The 19,114-nt window shown below is 56.5% G+C and overlaps 1 protein-coding gene across 3 annotated transcripts in view; it reads right to left on the bottom strand.

Annotated features, from left to right (window-relative positions):
- Positions 1-2,506: 2,506 nt before the first annotated feature.
- The window catches only part of CACNA1I (calcium voltage-gated channel subunit alpha1 I), a 111,351-nt gene continuing 94,743 nt past the window's right edge, over positions 2,507-19,114 (bottom strand). Inside the window, exons 27-37 of one of the 3 annotated variants that reach the window (XM_081061381.1) lie at positions 17,420-17,529; positions 16,661-16,794; positions 15,646-15,716; positions 12,739-12,817; positions 11,963-12,084; positions 11,153-11,494; positions 10,735-10,842; positions 10,243-10,365; positions 9,505-9,670; positions 7,661-7,860; positions 2,507-6,823 (exon numbers count right to left, since the gene is read on the bottom strand). In XM_081061381.1, coding sequence (XP_080917507.1) covers positions 6,218-6,823; positions 7,661-7,860; positions 9,505-9,670; positions 10,243-10,365; positions 10,735-10,842; positions 11,153-11,494; positions 11,963-12,084; positions 12,739-12,817; positions 15,646-15,716; positions 16,661-16,794; positions 17,420-17,529 — 2,061 coding nt within the window. In that variant the 3' untranslated portion in view covers positions 2,507-6,217. Of the gene's footprint in view, positions 6,824-7,660; positions 7,861-9,504; positions 9,671-10,242; positions 10,366-10,734; positions 10,882-11,152; positions 11,495-11,962; positions 12,085-12,738; positions 12,818-15,645; positions 15,717-16,660; positions 16,795-17,419; positions 17,530-19,114 lie in introns of all 3 variants that reach the window. The other 2 variants (XM_081061380.1, XM_081061379.1) reach the window with 2 other exon arrangements.

The raw sequence follows: 19,114 nt of genomic DNA on the forward strand, positions 1-19,114 counted from the left end.
TGACAAGGCAGGGTCCTCCAGGCTGATGGGGCCTGGGCAGCGCGGGGAGGAGAGGAAAGGCTGCTCCTGGGACACTGGGAGACTGGCAGGAGGCAAAAGGGCGGGCTCGGCGATGGTGTTAGAGGAGGCAGAGGGAGGAGCTGAGACCAAGGCCAGGTTTCCGGGAGGGGGTGGTGTGGGGGGAAGGCCACCTCGGGTTTTAGACACGTGGAGTCTGAGGTGCCAGGTGGAGGAGTCCAGCACCTCTGTCTCAAGGTGCTGGGAGAGGAGGGGCTGGAGCCGGGGGCGGGGGGTCTCCCGAGGGAACCAGGGCTGATTGGGACATCTCTTGGCCGCGAGATCCACAGCTGGGTGGCTAGACCAGGCCTCCTATGTGAGGAATGCGGCTCAAGATGGAGAGCCCGCTGGCCCTGGGCCGCGCTCAGACTCAGGCCCCCGCCTGTTCTGTGGAGGGCCTGCCCTGCCTCAGCTTCCTCGGCTGAAAATGGGCGAGATCCTTCTGTGGATGGAGGCAGGCAGCCCAGGAGTAGGGGACAGGCCTGCTCTCACAGACCAAGGCGCCGTGGCCAGGGCGGTGCCTCCCCACACGTGCATGTGCACATACTGCACGGACACCTCCCAGGTTTGGCCTCTGTGGGGACAGAGTCCCAGAGAGCAGTTTCCAGGCTCTCGGCCTCACGTGGAGGGGTGCTGACTCGGGTAGTAGATGGCCGTCAGATGTGACTGGTTGACCATCAGCTGTAACCAGTGAGCCAATTAGCCACTGATATAACTGCCGTGGCTGCATTGGTTGGTTGGTTGGCTGGCAGGCAGGCAGGCAGGCAGAGAGAAGCGGTCAGCGGATTATGGATCAGGTGGATTCTACTTCCTGTGTCTTGTCCAGCCACCAGCGAGACTGGGGTGCAGACCCTTTGTTGGGGTACTAGCGGATGTTTGCTCCCTGTGTCTCCACCAGCCGCCAGCGAGACTATAGTGGTATGACTCCCCTATCTATGGCCCCGTGGGTGTTTCTTTTTGGCCTCACCATATCCTGTGTTCTTGTGCAGGGAGGGGGCCAGAGACCCCGCATGACAGCCTCTCTCCCTGACCCCCACTGCTGTCCAGTGAGGCAAATGCCCAGGTAGAATGGCCTTTAAGCGGTCTCCCGTGAGACACACGGGAGGGAAAGCCAGGTGCTCTGAGCAGTCCCGCAGTCAGCTCAGAGTGTCACATCCATGCCAGGCCAAGAGGCCTCGATGGCTACGGTGATTTCTCTATTATCTCCAAGAGCTGCAGTGGCTACCAGAAAGGGACCACAAGGCAAATGTGGGGGACACAGGAGTAAGAGAACAAAGGATAATGAAGGGACAGGGTCACTCGGGGAAGGGGGTCAGGCCTTCCTGCAGGGTGGCCTCAGTTCACCCCATTCTCCAGGGTGGGTGTGGCCTCAGAGGGACTAGAGGTCACACCTGATGTCCCTATGTCCCTGCCCCTAGCCATGCCCCTGAAGAGGGAAAAAAGGACACATGAGGGGGACGGGAGGCCCAGGTGAGACTGGTGGGAGCTGGGCTGGACCTCTAGCCACCAGCAGCCTGTCAAAGTCCAAGTGACAGTCTCTGGCCTCATCCTGAAGGGAGGAGGAGAGCTGCTCTTCCCAGGGACAAAACCACAGGGAGGGTAGCCCGAGGCCAGACACCCCAGGTTTTGCTGCGTGCCCCGTGTTATTCCCTCCTTCCAGCAAGCATACTTCCAAGCAGTTTTCCTTGGCAGTTTCTCCCTTTCCTGCTCTCAGGCCATGGTGTTGATGGGGACACCTCTATCCCTGGACCCGAGTTCAGGCCAGGCCGATCAGAGCATGGCAGAGTCAGGGGACTTTGCTGGGCTGTCAGGGAGAGAAGCTCTTGTTCATCTAGGGAGCGGTGGGCAGGCCTGAAGTCTGGGCTGCTGGTGGCCACTAGGAGAGGAGGGGAGCAAATGTACAAGGAAGCAAAGCCAAGAGGTGAAGAGAGACTGCGTCCTAAGTGATATCTGGAGCCCTCGATACAACTGTGCCTGAAGCCAACCCCACCCCTGGACTCCTTAGCTTCTTAAGCCTCTAACTTATTTCCTTCTTGTTTCTTTTTCTCCTCCCTCCCTTCCTTTTCTCTCCCTGGCTCGCTCTTTCTGTTATTCTTAAGATCATTTGAATTGGGTTTTTGTCCTTTGCAGCCAAGAGAGTCCTGATAATACACATAATACGAATTCAGGAAACAGCGCCAACGATGAATAGGCTATTATTCCAGCATTTTAGCTACACAACTAGAGTGTGAGAGCCAGACCCTGCCTCCTCCCTGGCCCTGCAAACCCTAACCCATACCCGGCCACGAGAGGACCCTTCCATGGGGCATTTCTCTAGGTGCCAGACACCTCAAGCCCCCAGCCTGAGCATGATGGAGAACACATCACCACCTCGCCCCTGGGAAATCCTCCAGCTCAACACCCATCCCAATGGGGAAAGAACAGCAAGACACACAGAGAAATTCTGAAATAGGCTTTTGGGGTTTTATTCAAAACAACACTGGTGGTGGCTGCCGCTTGGTTTCTCTATGCCTGGGCCATCTGGGCCAGCAGAGACCAGCGCCATCAGCGACTAGGACAGAAGTTCATTCACACCATAGAAACTGTACAGCAACTGGGAGTGTGGTAGTCACAGCAGCAGGGCCAGGCCGAAGGCTTCCAGGAGGAGGTGGCCCCTGCCTCCCTCCCAGGCCCCAGCTCAGCCCAGCTCCACCCAGCTCCACCAGGAACACTGATTATTACACAACGACAAAAAAAAGTATGTGTATCTGGGCTAAACAGCAACTTCTAAGACCCCGAGCCCTTACACAGAGCAGAAAAGGGGGCCAGAGGTGGCCCTGGAAACAGAAGGCTCTGGGAGGCATTGGGGGAGGGGGGAGACAGGCAGACAGGCTGATACTGTGCACACTTCTTCTTTTGTGGGGCTGCCAAGTGCAGGAGGCCAGGCAGGGGACAGGAAGAGGCTTTGGCTGGGGTAGGCCATAGCCCAGCTGGTCTTGGGTCCATCTGTGCACAAGCTGAGGTGCCTGCCAGCCACCACTCTGCAGAGCCCTGCTAACAGATGGCTTGGGATGTCCCACACCAGCGTCCCCATTATCCCTAGGGCCAGGCCCGTGTGGGTTAGGTTAAGTTTGTGCTTTTGTGATGGACAGGCCATAGGATCAGGAAGGGCAGAGGGGCCATTCACCTAACCCTTATCCATTTCAGGTTGTCCTGGTCAACCAATCACAGCTTCCGCGTCTCTCACTCCCCGTAGCTCTCAGGAACAAGGCCAAGTGCCTTGGGACAGCATTTGCAGCTCTCCAGGAATCAGACCCATCTCCCATGACTCCCCAGGCAAAGCTTCTCTCCTTCCGGCTCAGCTAGTCCCACCTTAGACATGCCCTGCTCTGTCCTGCCCTCACACGTTTGCTCAGGCCAGCCCCTTTGCCTAGATGGGCTTCCCCATGGGTCTGCTGGTTTGGGGGCCAGAAGGTTCCGGGTGAAGGTGTCAGACACCCCTGGGATGTGTCCCCTGCCCAGCCACTTCAAACCTGGTGACACCAGGGAAGTCACTTCCCTGGTCTGAGCATGGAGCAGCCGTACACACCCCAACGGGCACTGTGCAGATTAAACAGGATGACTCCTGCCCAGAAAATGGAAGCTGCTGACCAATGTCATGTGCTGTGCCCTTGAACCCAAGCCAAGTTGACCCAGTGAAGTCCTCCATGTGGCCTTCCCAGGCCCACTGCTCCTCTTCCAGGCTCCAGCACCCGTGTTCCTCCAGGAACATGCTAACTAATGCATATGCTGCTCCCCTCTAACTGTGACTGCCCGGGGCCACCACAGTGCTGGCAGGAAAGGTGAGCAGAGCCAGATGGCCTACCTGTACCCTCTCCTTTCCCAGACAAGCACCCCATAAGGAAACAATCAGCACAGCAAGGGAGGCTGGCCCCAGGCACTCTGGAACAGCAGCTGGAGACTTGTGCCCAGTCTCCCCCACCAGGTGTGGAGCCACTCAGGGCAGGAGGTGACAAGACCCCAGGTCCAGCTGCTCCCCAAGGGGGAGGGCCCAGCTGACCCCTGACCCTGGAGGCCACTATCCTGGGAGGAAGACAAGTGCTCGGGTGGTGCCTCAGTATCCTCACCAAGGCCCCCCATCCGCACTTCAAAGTTAGGGGAGGAAGGCGCCAGGGGTAAATCCAGGTCTGACTGCCCCGCTGGCCCAACTCCAAAGTACCAACAGAGGCCTGAGGCCAGGCTGTGCCTCTTGACCCACTCCCTTCAAACACTGGCCACTTGTTCACATTCCAGGTACTCAGGTGTTGGCCCCCGCAGTGCCCCAGCCTCTTTGCTGCCAGAGCCCTGAGGGATGCTGGGCTGGCCACACTTTGCCTCTCCGGCCACATTTTCCTCACGTGTGCAGTGGGTCTGACCACCCTTCCCCATTCCCACCACCAGCTCTTAAAGGAAAGGCTTTGCCGGCCACTAAGCTTACGTCACTCATTACCTCCTTCTTTTGCTACAGTACGCAGGCCCCAAGAGTCCCTATGATAGCCTGGAAGATACCCAGAGCCTGTCCAAGCAGCCCCACCCCCACCCCTCATACCATTTGACATCCTGGTTTGAAGCAAAGTTCTTCAAGGTCAGGGTTTGGGAACAAGGACAAGGCCGCCTCGGCGGGGCCCAGCCAAACCATTTGACATCTCAAAGGCAAAGGGCCTGGTTATTGCTAAAGTGCAGTGTGTTCCAAACTTGCAGCATTTCCCACCCCATAACTCTGCCACCACGGTCCCCATCTTCTTTAAACTGACTTAGCCACACGCGTTCAAAACCTTAGCCTTGACCTAAGCAATATGTCCGTGAAATCATGGGTTCAGTGTACTGGTTTTTTTCCCCCTAATAAATACTGAAATAAATATATAACTATTCAAATACAAAATACCCGTCTGCAAGCCCATTTGGGAAGCAATGCTACAGTGAATGCTACCTGATCTGCAGCTTTGGGAATGAGGTGGGGAGAATGAGACAGGCAGCTGGGGGGAATGTGGGAGGATGTGGGTTCCCAGGTGATGGGTGTGAAGGAGCTGGGGGTGGGGGCTGGTCCCAGGGCCCAGGCAAGTGCCCCACCCCTGCTCAGAATCCTGTCAGATCTGCTTTACCCTGAACTCCATCCCAGGGGAACAGAGGTACTCAGGCGGTGGAGGGGAGCACAACCTCCCAGAATGGCCTACAGGGTACAAGGCCATGGCCAGCACTGACCAGGCCGGTACCCTTGACCTTGCAGGCCTCTCAGGACCTGCTCAACCCCCTTCACTTTGTTCTCTCTTCTGCTGCCTACATTCCTGCCCTCAGCTTCCTGTGGGCAAGGCCACAGAAGACCCCACCCCAGGAAGTGCCTAGTGGGGCAGGGGTCTCACCTGAGGCAGAGCCCCTGGCCAGCCTGGGACCTGACCTCCACCCCCATCCCCACCCTAAGAAAATACGACTATCACCCCTGATTTTTCTAAAGAAATACATCTAACTGGTTGACTAAAAGTTTGTGGACTTTGGGCGTCTACAAAAGACTGTTCACAGAACTAGACAGTCAGGAACAACAAGACAGACACCCCAATACATGGGGGGAGACGGGTGGGATCTTAGCAGCATTTCTTTAAAGGAAAAAAAAATGCACCCTGAATTACACCTCTTTTTCTGGGCCTGTCTTCCTGGCCACAGGACCGTCAGAGGTCTGAAAGCCCTCTCCAAGCTACTCCCAATCCAGGGGCGGTAGCGAAAAGCACAGGTGCCAATGTCCCAGCAGGACCATCTGCCCCCCGGGGTGGGTCTGGCCTGGGTCCTAAGCATCAGGCAAGAAACCTGTCTGGGCCCAGGGCCGGCACTCCCCACCTTCAGAACTTTCTGGAAGCCATAAGCTCTCAGTAAAAAAAATAAATATATATATATGTCTGTCTCTCTCTCTATATATGCATATATATATATACACATGTATCTGCATGGGGAGAACCACGGCGGGGCCACATCTGGGCCTCGGCCCGCTCTCAGCCGCCCCAGATCCGACGCCACCCGCACTGCCGGCGGCCTGGCGCTGGCTGGCCCTGCGCGGTGCCCAGGTTGTGGACCAAGTATTGCTGTCTGCCCCTGGCTCCTGAGGTAAAGAAGGTGAGACAGGGCGGGCGGCGGCGCTGGGCCCCTGCGGCCCTCATCTCTTCCTCTTGTTCGCAGCGTCTCGGGGCTGCAGCTCCCCCGGGGCCTCGGAGGGGCCCGTCGGGTCCTTGCTGTGGTCCGCGGCCCAGGAGGGGCTTCGGGCCAGGCCATGCGGCCGGGCGGCAGGGCGGGGGCGGCCGGGGCCGGTGGCCAGGCTGCTGGTGCTGCTGAATCTCCTGGCGGGCGGGAGCCCAGGCGGCACGGGCGGCGGGCAGAAGAGGGAGGTGAGCGAGAGGCTGCTGAGGGTCTCGGAGTGCTCGCTGCCCCCGCCCCCGCCGCCTGCGCCACCCCGGCCCGTGCCCTCCTCATCTGAGGGGTCCATGGAGTCGTGGTGGGTGCAGCCCGGGCTGGTGGAGCCCCCACTGCTGTGGCTGCGCTGGTGCACCCGCAGCCCCCGCCGGCTGAACAGGCCCCGGCCCCGCAGGCTGAGGCGACGGTGGGCAGAAGGAGACAAGTTGGCCCGGGGGCCCGGGGCGGGAGCAGGCGGCCCCAGGGCACGCCGGGGACTGTCGCTCAGGGTCAGGCTGTCCTCCAGTGTGGTCTGCAGGCTGCCTGCTGAGCTGCTGCGGCTGGCCTCCAACGATGTGTCACTCCCAGTGGCCTTGGGGGAGACAACAGGACATGGGAGCCGCCCGGTGTCCCCAGGCCCTGCTCCTCCCACAGCTTGCCCATCCTAGGGACATGCAGCAGGCAGGCACATGCAGCCCTCCAAGGTACTCCCTTCACATCACATCCAGCATCCCTGGGCTTCTCCCCTCCACCACGCCACCACCCATCCCAGCTTCCAGGGTCTCTCACGACAATCACTGCAGTGGCCTCCCACTGGGCTGCCCCTCCCACCTGCTCTCAGGTCCTAGGGGATAGCCAGGCTCATCCTACTTGAACCCAGTCAGACGCTGGCCTGAGTGCCCTGCCCCCCACTGCCAGCCCTCACATCCCACTTCTGCTCCACCTGCTCCCCAGACACCCACGGGCTTCCCCTCAGGGCCTTTCCAGCCCCTCCACCTGAACTGCCAGGGCCCCTGCTCCCCCACAGCCCCTTTCCCCATGCAACATTCTCCCCAGTGTGTATCACTATAAAATACACTGTACTTGTTATGCATTTATTTGGGCTTTTCTTGTCTTCTCAACACACACCCTAAACAAACTGGAAGCCCCAGAGGCAGGACTTCTGCATTGTGTAGCTGCTGCAGCCTCCGAGACTAGCACACCGCCTGGCACACAGCTACGGAATGAACAAATGCCTGGAAGAGCCCTGGGCCCATCCCTGCCTCCACCAGCAGAGTACTCTGTGTGCCCAGGTGGTAGCCCTGGCCAATTCAATACAGGTGGCCCTGCAGGCCTAAACTTCAAGGTCCCCAGAGCTGCCCCTCCACTTCCACCTGGAATTCCAAGGCCCCACTCAGCAGGTGAGCTCTCAGCCAGAGAGGTGCCATACCTGCCGGAGGAGGGTGCAGTTGACACTCGGGGACCGCAGAGATGCCCAGGAGCCCTGCAGGGCAATCTTGGGGAGGGTCCCAGTACCAGCACCCTTCCCCTGCCCTTTCTGGCTGGCAGACACAGCGGGGTGGAAGAACTCTGTCGGCATGGGCAGGAGTGGGCTGGAGGCCTCCGGGGAGAAGGGATTTGGGGGTGCTGCTGGCGAGAGAGAAGAAGGAGCTGGGGAGCAGGCTCGGGCTGGCAGGCCCTTGGAGGGTAGGCTGGCAGGAAGGGGACTACCTAACTGACTATGATGAAACGTGGGCAAATCTCTCTCTCTGAGCCTTGGAGTCCCCACTGTGAAAGGAAGGGAGGCGTAGGCAGCCTGTAGGACTCCTGGGAGGACAGACGCTGGACAAAGGCACAGCTTTTAGAGCCAAGCAGACCTGGGCTCAAGGACCTGAAGTTCCTTCCTCTGTGAAACCGAGACCAGATGCCTCCCATGAGGGGTGAGAGGACAGTGTAAGAACCAGAGGCCGCTGTGTAGCTCCCAGTCGAGCGCCAGAAGTACAACAGATGCTCACTGAGTACCACCCCCAGCGCCTGACACCCCAGGGGGCCCAACCAGGCCTGGGTGCCACTGTAGGACATCAGGCAGAGTGGGTACTGCTCCAGATGGCAGAGGAGACAGAGTGCTGCAGGATCTGCCTGGTCTGCCCCACCGGGGGTGGAGAGGGGCAAGGGCTGGGTAAGAGGAAAATGAGGGCCAGACAGTGGGGGGAGGCAGCCAGCAGCCTCTGTCCACCGTCCCCTCAGTGCCTTCCAGGGTGAGGATGCGATGAAGGAATTGGGGAACATGTACCCAAGGTGGCTGGACAGCTGGAATGTCCCCAGGTGCAAGGACTCCTATTCTATGTCACCTCATTTTTTAAGGAAAATGCAAATGAACGGTTAACACAAGGGGATGAGATTTCATTCTCTCAGGCTGCCTCTCGGGCCTGTACCTTGACTTTTGGTTCAGGAATTCTGGGGTCTTAGCACCTCAGCCACCACGTCCAGTCCAGAGACCACTGGTTTTAGGGAGTGTCCTTGCAAATGTCACTGCACACTAGCTCCTGGAAGGTGCTCAATGCCAGGCCTCCCAGAAGAGTACTTGGGGTAGGCTCGGGGTTTTGGGGTCCCTCTTCTGCTGAGCTCATCTCTCTGTCCCAGACAGTACTGTGAAACCAGACTCCTGTCACCCTCCAAGAGGACTGGAGGTTAGCCCTAATGATAGACAGGCCAGCTCAGTCCTCTGTCCTCATGCCCATAGCCCAGCCACAAGCCCAAAGCACAAACATAGGCTATAAAGGGTAGGACACAAAGGATAAAGGTCACGACATTTTACAAAAGGGCTATTGAGGTCAATAGGCCTTCTGTTGTTCAACATCACCTTGTATGAAGATCTGTGGGGATCCACATCTATCACATTCAGCTCTAGAAAAACACCTCAATAATTTGCCAGCTTTCTTTCTGCCTGATGATAAGAGCTGTGTGTGCCAACCTGTTTCCCTTTTCACCACAGTTCCTGGGAAGCTCAGAATGAAGCCTTCCTTAGCCCAGCTTTCTGGTATAATCATTACTCATCTCTCTTGATCTTTTCTTTTTTTCTCTCTCTTTTTTTTTGGCTTTTGATCTTTTATAATTGTTATATCAAGCCTGAGATTCCTATCTTTTGTTGTCAGTTACTCATCTGGTTTTCTCCAGACTCGATATAATAGTCTAGGAAAAAATACTAAGGTAAAAACTCAACCAGCTCCCTCTGAAAGAGACACCCAAGATCAGGGAGGGCTATAGGGAGCTGGTGGGGTGCCTACCCCTCACCTTGACTGCTCTCATGTTTCAGCCAGGACCGGATGGGGTTAAACGATATTGCTTCCATTTCACACAGGAAGTTCTCTGGACCCGAGGATACGGCCGTGTTTGACAAGGGGAAGAAGCATTCACCCATGTCCCCCACATGCATGGGCTCAGGTGGGTCTCGCTCACCCTGCAGGTAAAGGAAGGTAGACAGATTAGGACAGTAGAGAGGGGGAAGGAGGCGAAGCCCGCCACAGCTGCCTTCATGTCCCTATACCACAGCCCTTTGCTCAGGCACTCTCGCTGCCTGGGATGGCTTTCTCCTCGCCTTGTCCACCTGGTCAGCAATCGTCACCTTCCAAACCCTAGGTGAAGGGGCACCACCTCCAGGAAGCCTCTCTGATGTCCCAGGCAGGTCAAAGTTTCCTGCTCACTCCCCTCTTGACTCTAAGATCCTTGCGGGAAGCTGAGGGTCTTCTTACATGGATAAAAAAATATATATCCAGAGCAAAAGGAAAAAGCCTCGGCCACTGGATACCGGGACTGGGGCCCTGGCTGGGCTTGCTGCTCTGTGACTTTAGGTAAATCACTCCACCTCTCTGAGCCCCACTGCCCTCACCTGACCAACAAAAGATGAGGGCTGGCCCACAACAGATGCCGCTTAAATGCTGTACTGGGAGGAAGCAGTGTTCTGTCTGTACAGGCCGCGGCCAACCTGCAAGGACAGACCCACTTGCCCAGGAGGCAACCGGGGCCGATTACCTTGCTATCTTTGGGGCCGAGCGGGCAGGCTGTAGGGTCCTCAAGACTCAGGTCATCACCCAGTAAGATGGATGACGACCTGTCTGAGTTCAAGGAGAAGGCCTCCGTCTCAGCCAGCTGCACCTGTAGGGAGAGGTGGCAGCCTCAGGTCAGCCATGGCGCTGGGCCCTCCAGAAAGACACAGGGTAGGTTAGAGAAGTTAGAGTAGGTTAGAGGTCTGCTGAGCATGGATGGTATGCCCTCTCTGGGCCAGGGGTCTGGCCTGGGCTGGGGGTGGAGGGGCACAGTGGTGTCACAGTCAGCAAAATGCCAGGCCTGAACGGGGCCAAGGGCAGGCAAGTTGCCGTGGGCCCTGAACTCCAAAGCCGATCCACTTGCCCACAGACCAAGTGTCCCTGAAGGCTGGCCAGTGTGGACCAAATTGGGAGGCCGGGTCTCTGCCAAAGCTGGGCTCTTCCCTCAGTCTGGCCCACATCAAGGTGCCAGCCTTACCTCTTGCTTGTCATGGTGACACTTCCCACAGCCAGCCGGCGAGGAGTAGTGGTGAAAGATGGAACCAGACAGGTTGTCGATGATGGTCAGCTCCCCATCCAAGGAGTCCTTGATGATTAAAGAGACGCTGTCCAGCCACAGGTTCTCCTAGGCGGACGGGACGGGTGGGGACAGGCGGGATTACCGCCAGGTCGGGATTGCGGGGTGGGTGGAACACAGCTGCCCTCCCGGTGGTTCTCTGCACCCATGACCTGGGCTGGACCCCTTCGTCACAGGGTCACCCCTTCACAGAGCTGAGCAGGGTGGGGCCCCAAAAGACAGGGGTCTCTGTCCGAGGTGTCCCTGGCCAGCTGCCCTGGTAGCCCCAAGGTCCTACCCTGGGCGACCTGGTGCCCCCAACCCCCAGGCGCCTGCCCACCTGGGCTGGAGAGTAGCAGCGTGGGCACAGGCGGCCTTCCATGTCGACCCCGCCTCCGCCGGCCCCTCCTGGCCCTCGGCCCGGTGCCCCCGGGGAGCCAGCGGGAGGCCGTGGGCTGGGACCCAGGCCCTGGGCCATCTCCAGCTCCAGCTCGGCGTCCATCTCAGCATCCTCCTGGGCCTCCTTGTTGCTGTCGTCCAGGTGCTTCATGAGCACGGCCACCACCACATTGATGAGCACAAACTGGGCCGTGAGCACGAAGCTGACGAAGTACAGCGGCGACACGAACTGCAGGCTGCTCAGGCAGCTGCGCTCGTCGTGGGTGCAGTCCCGCAGCGTGTCCTGCGCCGGGGAGGAGGGCGCTGAGGACCCAGGGCTCAAGGCACAGACCTCACCTCTGTTCTCTGTGAGCTCCTCCCCACCCAGCCCAGGCTGGACGTGGACAGGAGCCAGGGGGCCTCTGCTGGGTGATGGGCAGAGCAGCAGACACTTGGCACCAGGAGCAGTGACTGCAGCCCCTGCCCTGGGCTACAGCCCCAAGTCCCCTCCGGCCCGGGGTGTGTCCCCTAGCACCTAAGCACTGATCTGAGCACTCCAGCATTTAGGGATGGGCAGAGAACCCGTTCCAGCCTCATCTGCACCTCGCTGTGCTCCCGGGTCCCAGGCAGGGCCTTTTTCTTCTCTGGGCCCTGCCCTCCCCTCCTGTGTGCAGTGGGGCACCGGGCAGGCAGAGGGCTGGGGAGACCTCACCAGTATCCTCGCTCTCAGAACCCAAACTGAGTCCTCCCTCCCCAGCCCACCCACAAGTACCTTCATGATCCCGTTCCAGTTGTCACCAGTGGAGACCTGGAAGAGCGTGAGGAAGGCCATGCCAAAGTTCTCGAAGGTGGCATGCCTGCTCATGCCCTCACACGGGTTCTCGTCGTTGCAGACTGAGGGGACAGAGGAGGCCGGCTGTCCAGCTGCACGGCCTCCTGCACAACCCGCATGGCCTCCTCTCAGAATCCCCACTACAGTCCTGGAAGGTGCGTGTGGACTGTGCCCATCTCACAGATGGAGGAACTGAGGCTCGGGGAGGTGGCACACAAGCTGGGGCTCAGACTCAGGGAGCCTGGCTCTTCCTCCCACCCAAGTAGCAGTTCGAGAGGGAAAGAATGGGGTGGGTGAGCACCGGCCCTCAAGGAAGCCCTGCTTTCTGGAGCCGACCCTGTACCGTCCTCGGCCTGTGCTCTGGCGGCTCTGCTTGCAGGGGTGGCGCTGGCCCAGGACGGACACTGGCTTATGGGGCCAGAGGAGGCATCCATTGGAGCTGGGGGGCTCCAAGTCAGGGCCCACAGCATAGGCCTGGGGTGTGCAGGTGGACCCAAGCTAGCATGCTTCAAAAGCTCCCTCTCACACAGAAGAGGGGAGGGGTGGCTGAGGGCGCCCATCCACCCCCCCAGGGCCTGCTGTGGGGGCATTTCCCCAATACAAAGACAGACCCTGATGTGGCATTCTAGGGGGGGTCTCAGGCCTCCCCCCACCCAAGACCCTCTTCTAGACCCATTCTATCACCCTACCCCAACCTTGCTTAGGAAGTCACTCACCCAGTTTCCCGAAGAGCTCCACTCCCAGGGCGGCGTAGATGAAGAAGAGCAGCATAAAGAGGAGGCCCAGGTTGCCCACCTGTGGGGATAGCAGGTGGGGCTGGGCTGGGCCTGAGGAGGGTGGGCATGGGGGGGGTGGCAGGGTCCATGCACACAATCACTTGTGTGTGGTTAGGGCCATCCAATGCATGAATGCAGAGAGGGAGGGAAGGAAGTCTCAGCAATAATGCCACCTCCTCCATGAAGCCTGCCTGGATTCCTTCAGGCAAACTACGATGCAGTCTGACAGTCTGAGTGTAAGTGGTATATCCCTGCCACTGTCTCTGCTGGTCTGGGAAGTCCTTGAGCACAGGGACATGGCTAGATTAAGTCAGATCTGCTTCCTCAGGCCAGTACAAGCCTGGCCATGGAAAGGAGTGAACACAGGAATCGTGCAGGACTGTGGGCCCCAGAAGCCTCCTGCAAAATCAGCCACCCTCATCCAACAGCTCCTGTGGGAGGCAAATGTCCCAGATTCCAAAACTATTTCAAATCTATCTATATATGCTGGAGACTGCCATTAACTCGTGTTATGGATAACACAAGATTTAAACACATTCTTGCCCTAGAAATGAAATATCTGCTAGACCCCTCAGAAGACCTGCACAAATGGAATCAGTTCGTGTTAATTGCTGAAAAGCAAACCCCGTTAATCACAGCTTCCTAATGTTTCCCTGCTCCAGAGGAGGGTTTCCTTCCGAGCTGTTCTATAATCACACAGATTGCGTCTGACTAATTAAATGATGCTTGTTCATTAATGAATCAAGCACTTATCGAGCACCTAGGAGGCAAGGTGTGAGGGGAGTCAGGCGTGGCCAGGGCCCTGGGCTCGGCTTTCTGCCCTCGGCAGGCCCGGGTCAGCAGCGTCTCTTCACCAGCATCCACCTCCCCTTTCCTACCCACCCTCCATCCGCCCTCAGCATCTGCCAGGGCCTGCACAGCTACAGCAGCCCCTTACCCACCTCCCTGCCTCCAGCCTCTCCCTGCAATGTGTTTTCCTCTGAGTCGCCAGAGTAACCTTCTAAAATGTTGAGGCCCCCCTTTGTTCAGAACCTCCCAGGGTGTCCACTGCCAGCAGGACAAAGGCCAAGCCTGCTCTCCTGGCATCAAAGGTGTGAGTAGCCCTGCGGACCACACACACCTGCCACCCCCCCCCCCATTTTCCAACCCTACTCCAGCCACATGGAAAACAGACCCCATTTGTGTATTCTGTTCTCTCTGCCTGGTAAATGCCTCCTCCCCATCCCTCAAGCCCAGGTCATCTGACACCTCCCCCGAGAAGCCTTCCCTGACGCCTCCTCCTTCTCTGCATGGGACCTAGTTTAGAGGGAAGAGACTAAAGTTTCACATTCATACCACTTTACACAGAACTGAGGAAGTGTTCAGCATCAGCTAATGAGTTTTGAGGGGTAAGCCCCCCCCCCCGCCATGCCACATGGTATTTGTCACTCCCCTCTCTCAAAGTGCTGACATAATTGTAATCACTATCATGTGTCTCATATTTTAGTCTGGCACCTCCTGGGTCTCTCCATGTGCTCTGTGCTAACTCAGGGTTGGCCTGGAAAGCCACCCAAGGATGCCTAGGGGTCAGAACGAGGGGAATGGGGGAGGGGGAAAGGAAGCCAGTGCGGCTGGGGACACACACTCACCACCCCATCTCCATCCTTAGCGGACTCATATGGCACTTCCTATGACCCAGGTCCTGTTCAGTACTTCATAAGCTTTTATTATTTTAAATATCACAACATCTCTTTGAGATAAGCACTGTTATCATCCCCTGTTTCACAGGCAAGGAAACCAACGCACAAGAAGTTGAGTCACATGCCCACGGTCTCACAGGGGACCCCAGGCAGGGAGGCTGGATCTGGGCTCCACTCACTTGCTGTCTGTACCCCTCCTCCCAAGCCCAGCACTCACCCTCATCTCCCATGTGACAAATTCCTCTGAAGGAATTTAGTGTTAGGAAAAAAACATGTCTCTTCACCGCTGCTTTCTATCCAGACCTAATGAGAGCCATGACAATTTCCCTTTACAACGGGGCTGCTGGGAAGCTTACACCAAACTTGAGAATGGAATTTACTAATGTCCTTGGCCCAGGCCCCTATGAGAATTAGCTTTATTTTCACTTTCCCTGAATTATTAATCTTTTATCCTCGTTTTTAGTGTGCTATATCCATGCTTTTTAAGATGCCTAAAGTTCCTTAAGACTAGATGAGTCATAATGAATAAATGAATGTGCATGAGGCTCACCTCAGAGCAGAGGCCACCCTGAGGGAAGGAAGAAGGGGAGAGACTGGGATTGCAGAATTCCCAGGAGGATGAAAGACGCACCCTCTGTGGCACTGACCCTATCTCCCTTCCACTGACCAATGGAACAGGGGTCCGGGGGGTGGCTTTCCTAACTTCCCAGGGTCCCCACCCAGGTCAGGGTCTCATTCTTTCCCCTCCTAGAATGTCATATCTGAACCTCTCCAATCAAATCAACATCTCCTGACAAGCCACCCACAAGGTCAAGCTCAACGTCCCCTGACATCTTCCCTGATTCTCAGGGCCCCTCTTCCCTCCAAAGCACAGTGTAGGCCCCTTGCCACATTGCCCTGAGGCATCGATCTTCTCCACCAGCCTGGCAACTCCTGAGGGCAGAATATGGGTCCCCAGAGGCCAGCCCGGGGCCTGGTACAGAACAGGGATGGTGAGCACTTGGTGATGTCAGGAGGAAAGAGGAAACCTGTACCATCTCTCACAGTGCCAGCTCAAACGGCTTCTTTGGAGATGAGATTCTGCCCTGGCTCTGGGCAGGTCAGGGAGAAGGGCCCAGCATGACCCCCATGACAGGTAGGAGGGGCTGCTGCAGGGAGCGGCTCTTACCTGGGGCAGAGCTTGCACCACCGTGTCCAGCAGGGCTCGCATGCCCGTCGCCATCTTCAACAGCTTCAGCACTGCAGATGAGACCCAGCCCGGCCCATGCAGCCCGAGTCAGTGGGGACATGAGTGTACAAGTGTGTGCACATGTGTAAATGCAGAAGGAAAGTGAGAGTGGAGGAGCATGTAAGCAAAGGGGGTGACTCTGCGGTGCCATGCCACAAGAATGTGGGTGCAGTGACTGGGGGAATGGGGGTGTGCACCAAAATGTGAGGCACGAGGTACGGACGTTGGTGTAAAAAAAGTCCAAGAGGAGAGCACGCCCAGTGAGAACAGAGGGATAAAAAGTGTGCAAGTGAGTGCATAATTTACCACGATGGGGCAAAAATGACGGGCAAGTGGGTGCCCATGTTTCTTCCTCTATCTAAATAGGGTTCCAGTGGTCCGCTGAGTTTCTCCATAGCCACCCCCCCACCCCAGAATCCAGAGGTGACAGGCAGGTGCAGGTGGAAGAGTAAGAGGCACCTGGGAGAGCACTGAGGCAGGAGGTTTTGAAAAAAGTGTGAGGACAGCCTTGGGCTGAGAGGGAGCTTCTGGGAGAAGAAAGGGGATGTTAAGTGTTGAGACCCGCATGTCCCAGCTGGTGCTGGAGCAACGCTGGTGAGGAGCCATGTCTTCCCAGCTTCACTGGCTCCTTTTATCCCAACCTGAGGCTGAACTGCAGGGGTCGTGGTGTGATAAGGAGGCAGGAGTGCAGTGTGCTATGCAGAGTGGTCTGTGGACCAGGGCACGTGAGTGTGTACACACAGGGCGAGTGTGTCAGGTGTGAGTTCCTCTGGGCTCCTGTTCGGGGCTTGCCAGGAAGCCCATCATGCCTACGCTCCCCTCCCCCATAGTGCCCATTCTCCCCTTCCCCATCATGCCTATGCTCCCCTCCCCCATAGTGCCCATTCTCCCCTTCCCCATCATGCCTATGCTCCCCTCCTCCTGCCCATCACTACCCTGTCCCCTTGGTCCTCACCCCGGGCGATTCGCAGGACTCGCATGATACGGATGATGGTGGGGTTGATGGGTAAGGCCGCATTAATCTCGATCTCCTCCAGCGTGATGCCCATGACCGACAGCAGAACAATGGCCAGGTCTAGCTGGTTCCACCTGCCCGGGGGCACAGGAGGGTAGGAGTGGGAAGCAGGGTGGGGGCCACTCTAGTTTAGACATGCGTCGGCTGAGAGGAGCTTCCCAGCTCTCCACCTTCCTGCTGTGGCTGGTGGGGATGTGTGGCCACCCTCTCGACTAACCCCTGCAGACCCCAATGGGTCCAGCTCCCTCTCTGCCCCAAACAGCCTCCAGTTCCTCAAGCAAGGGGCTGACCAGGCTAATAAATAAGAGAGGAGGAATGGGCTCTGACTTCTAGGGCAGAATCTTGAGCCCACTGCTCCTTCTGTATGGCCTTGGGCTCTCTGAGCCTCTCTGAGCCTCATTTGTTTCCTCTAAGAAGGACTAGCATGAAGTGTGCCCAGCTCTGACTGTGAGGTATGGAGGACCCACTGAAGATATGCTGAAGACACTTGGTAGAATGCCCTACATCCATCAGGTGAGACCATAATCACTTCCTGTTCAGGGCTATAGGCAGCACTCAAGGGCCATTTGTGCCCAGATACTTATTGGTTCCCCTCCTCCGGTTGCTCCAGGCTTCCCCAGGGGTCAGGACTGTTTCTCCATCCTGCAGCCCCCTGCCTCCCCCCACCCAATACTGTGCTAGCCTGGCCCAGCCACTCACCGGTCCTTGAAGAAGCGCCTAAGACCAAATGCCACCAACTTCAGCACAGCCTCCAGCACAAAAACAGTGGTGAACATGTAATTGCAGTACTTGAGGGCTGTCTCCAGGGACTATGGGGGGAGGCAAAGAGAAGCATGATCCAGGCTCCATGACCTGCCCCCCAATTTCCTGCAGTCAGAAAGTCTATGCCTTTTAAGGGGAGAATTTAGTCCATTCACATTTAGTACAATGATTTATGTAGCTCCTTTTATTGCTTCCATCTTACTTAATGTGCACGATTTAGTTTACATTGCTGTTTCCTTTTCCTTGTTTCTGCTTGATTGCTCCAGGTGCTCCTCGTTGGAGGCCATGTGGGGTTAGGGTTAAGGGTCATGGTTAAGGACCAGACTGCCTAGATTTTAATCCTGGCTCAGCACTTTCTCCTTGTTCACTATGACTTTAGGTAAGTCAGATCACCTCTCTGGGACTTAGTTTTCCAATCCGTAAATTGGAGATGATAATAGTACCTACCTCAGAAAGTTTCTGTGAAAATTAAATGCACTACTAGTCCTGCTCCAGATTGAACTATATGCTTAACTACTTGGTAAATGTGAGCTATTAGTCCATTTCTTCATGTTAATTTGGAAGTTCTACAACTACTGTTCTTTTCTGCCAATGATTGCCTTCCTGTTCCCTGTATGTACAACATTCTTCTGCTATCATTTAAAATAAGATACTAACTCCTCACATGGAGCCTCTGCTCCCCTCTTCATCCCCCCCCCCAGCTCTATTAAGTGGAAGCTTTTGGAATGCACTTGCCCCTACACTCCCTTCATATGCCCCGCACGCACACTGCCTGCAATTAGCTGGGAACTGGTCACCCTCTCTCACCTCTGTGTTTGCCCCCAACAGTCCTGCCACCTGGAGTGCCCCTCTCCCAGGCTCCATATGCCCAGGAAGCAGTGGAAGCCATATGGCAGGCCTTGAACGCAAATCAAAGTTCCAGTCCTGGCTCCACTGCTTCCTGGCTAATGGGGGCAGCATATTTTATCTCTCTGAGCCTCAGTTTCTTCATCTACAAAATCTGTAGAGGGGCAGCCAGATGGCTCAGTCAGTTAGAGCGCAAGCTCTTAACAACAAGCTTGCCGGTTCAATTCCCGCATGAGATAGTGGGCTGTGCCCCCTGCAACTATGATTGAAAACGGTGACTGGACGTGGAGCTGAGCTGTGCCCTCCACAACCAGATTGAAGGACAACGACTTGGAGCTGATGGGCCCTGGAGAAACACACTGTCCCCCCATATTCTGCAATTTAAAAAATATATATATTTTAAATTATATATTTTAATATTATATATATTCTAATATGTATATTTACACATATGTATATCTATACATACATATATAAATATGCGCATGCATACAAGCTCTTCGAATCTCAGCATTGGAAGGGCACTTCAGGAGCACTGCACCTGTGCCCCCTCCACTTTAAAAAATATCTTTATCTGTAGAAAGTCCCCTCCCCCACCTTAAGCTGTGAGGACAAGAGACTTAACATCTGTAATGTGCTTTGCAAAGAGTCATACACGGAACACACCACAGCCACTGTCACCATGCTCAAGGCAGGGCCCAAATGTCACCTCCCCACTGCCAGGAACGAGCCACCCGTCCCTCTCATTCCTCTGTCCTACCAAGCCATGAGCTTCCTGGGCGGAGG

This window comes from Rhinolophus hipposideros (genome assembly GCF_964194185.1).
Source record: "Rhinolophus hipposideros genome assembly, chromosome: 9".
Classification (NCBI taxonomy): Eukaryota; Metazoa; Chordata; class Mammalia; order Chiroptera; family Rhinolophidae; genus Rhinolophus; species Rhinolophus hipposideros.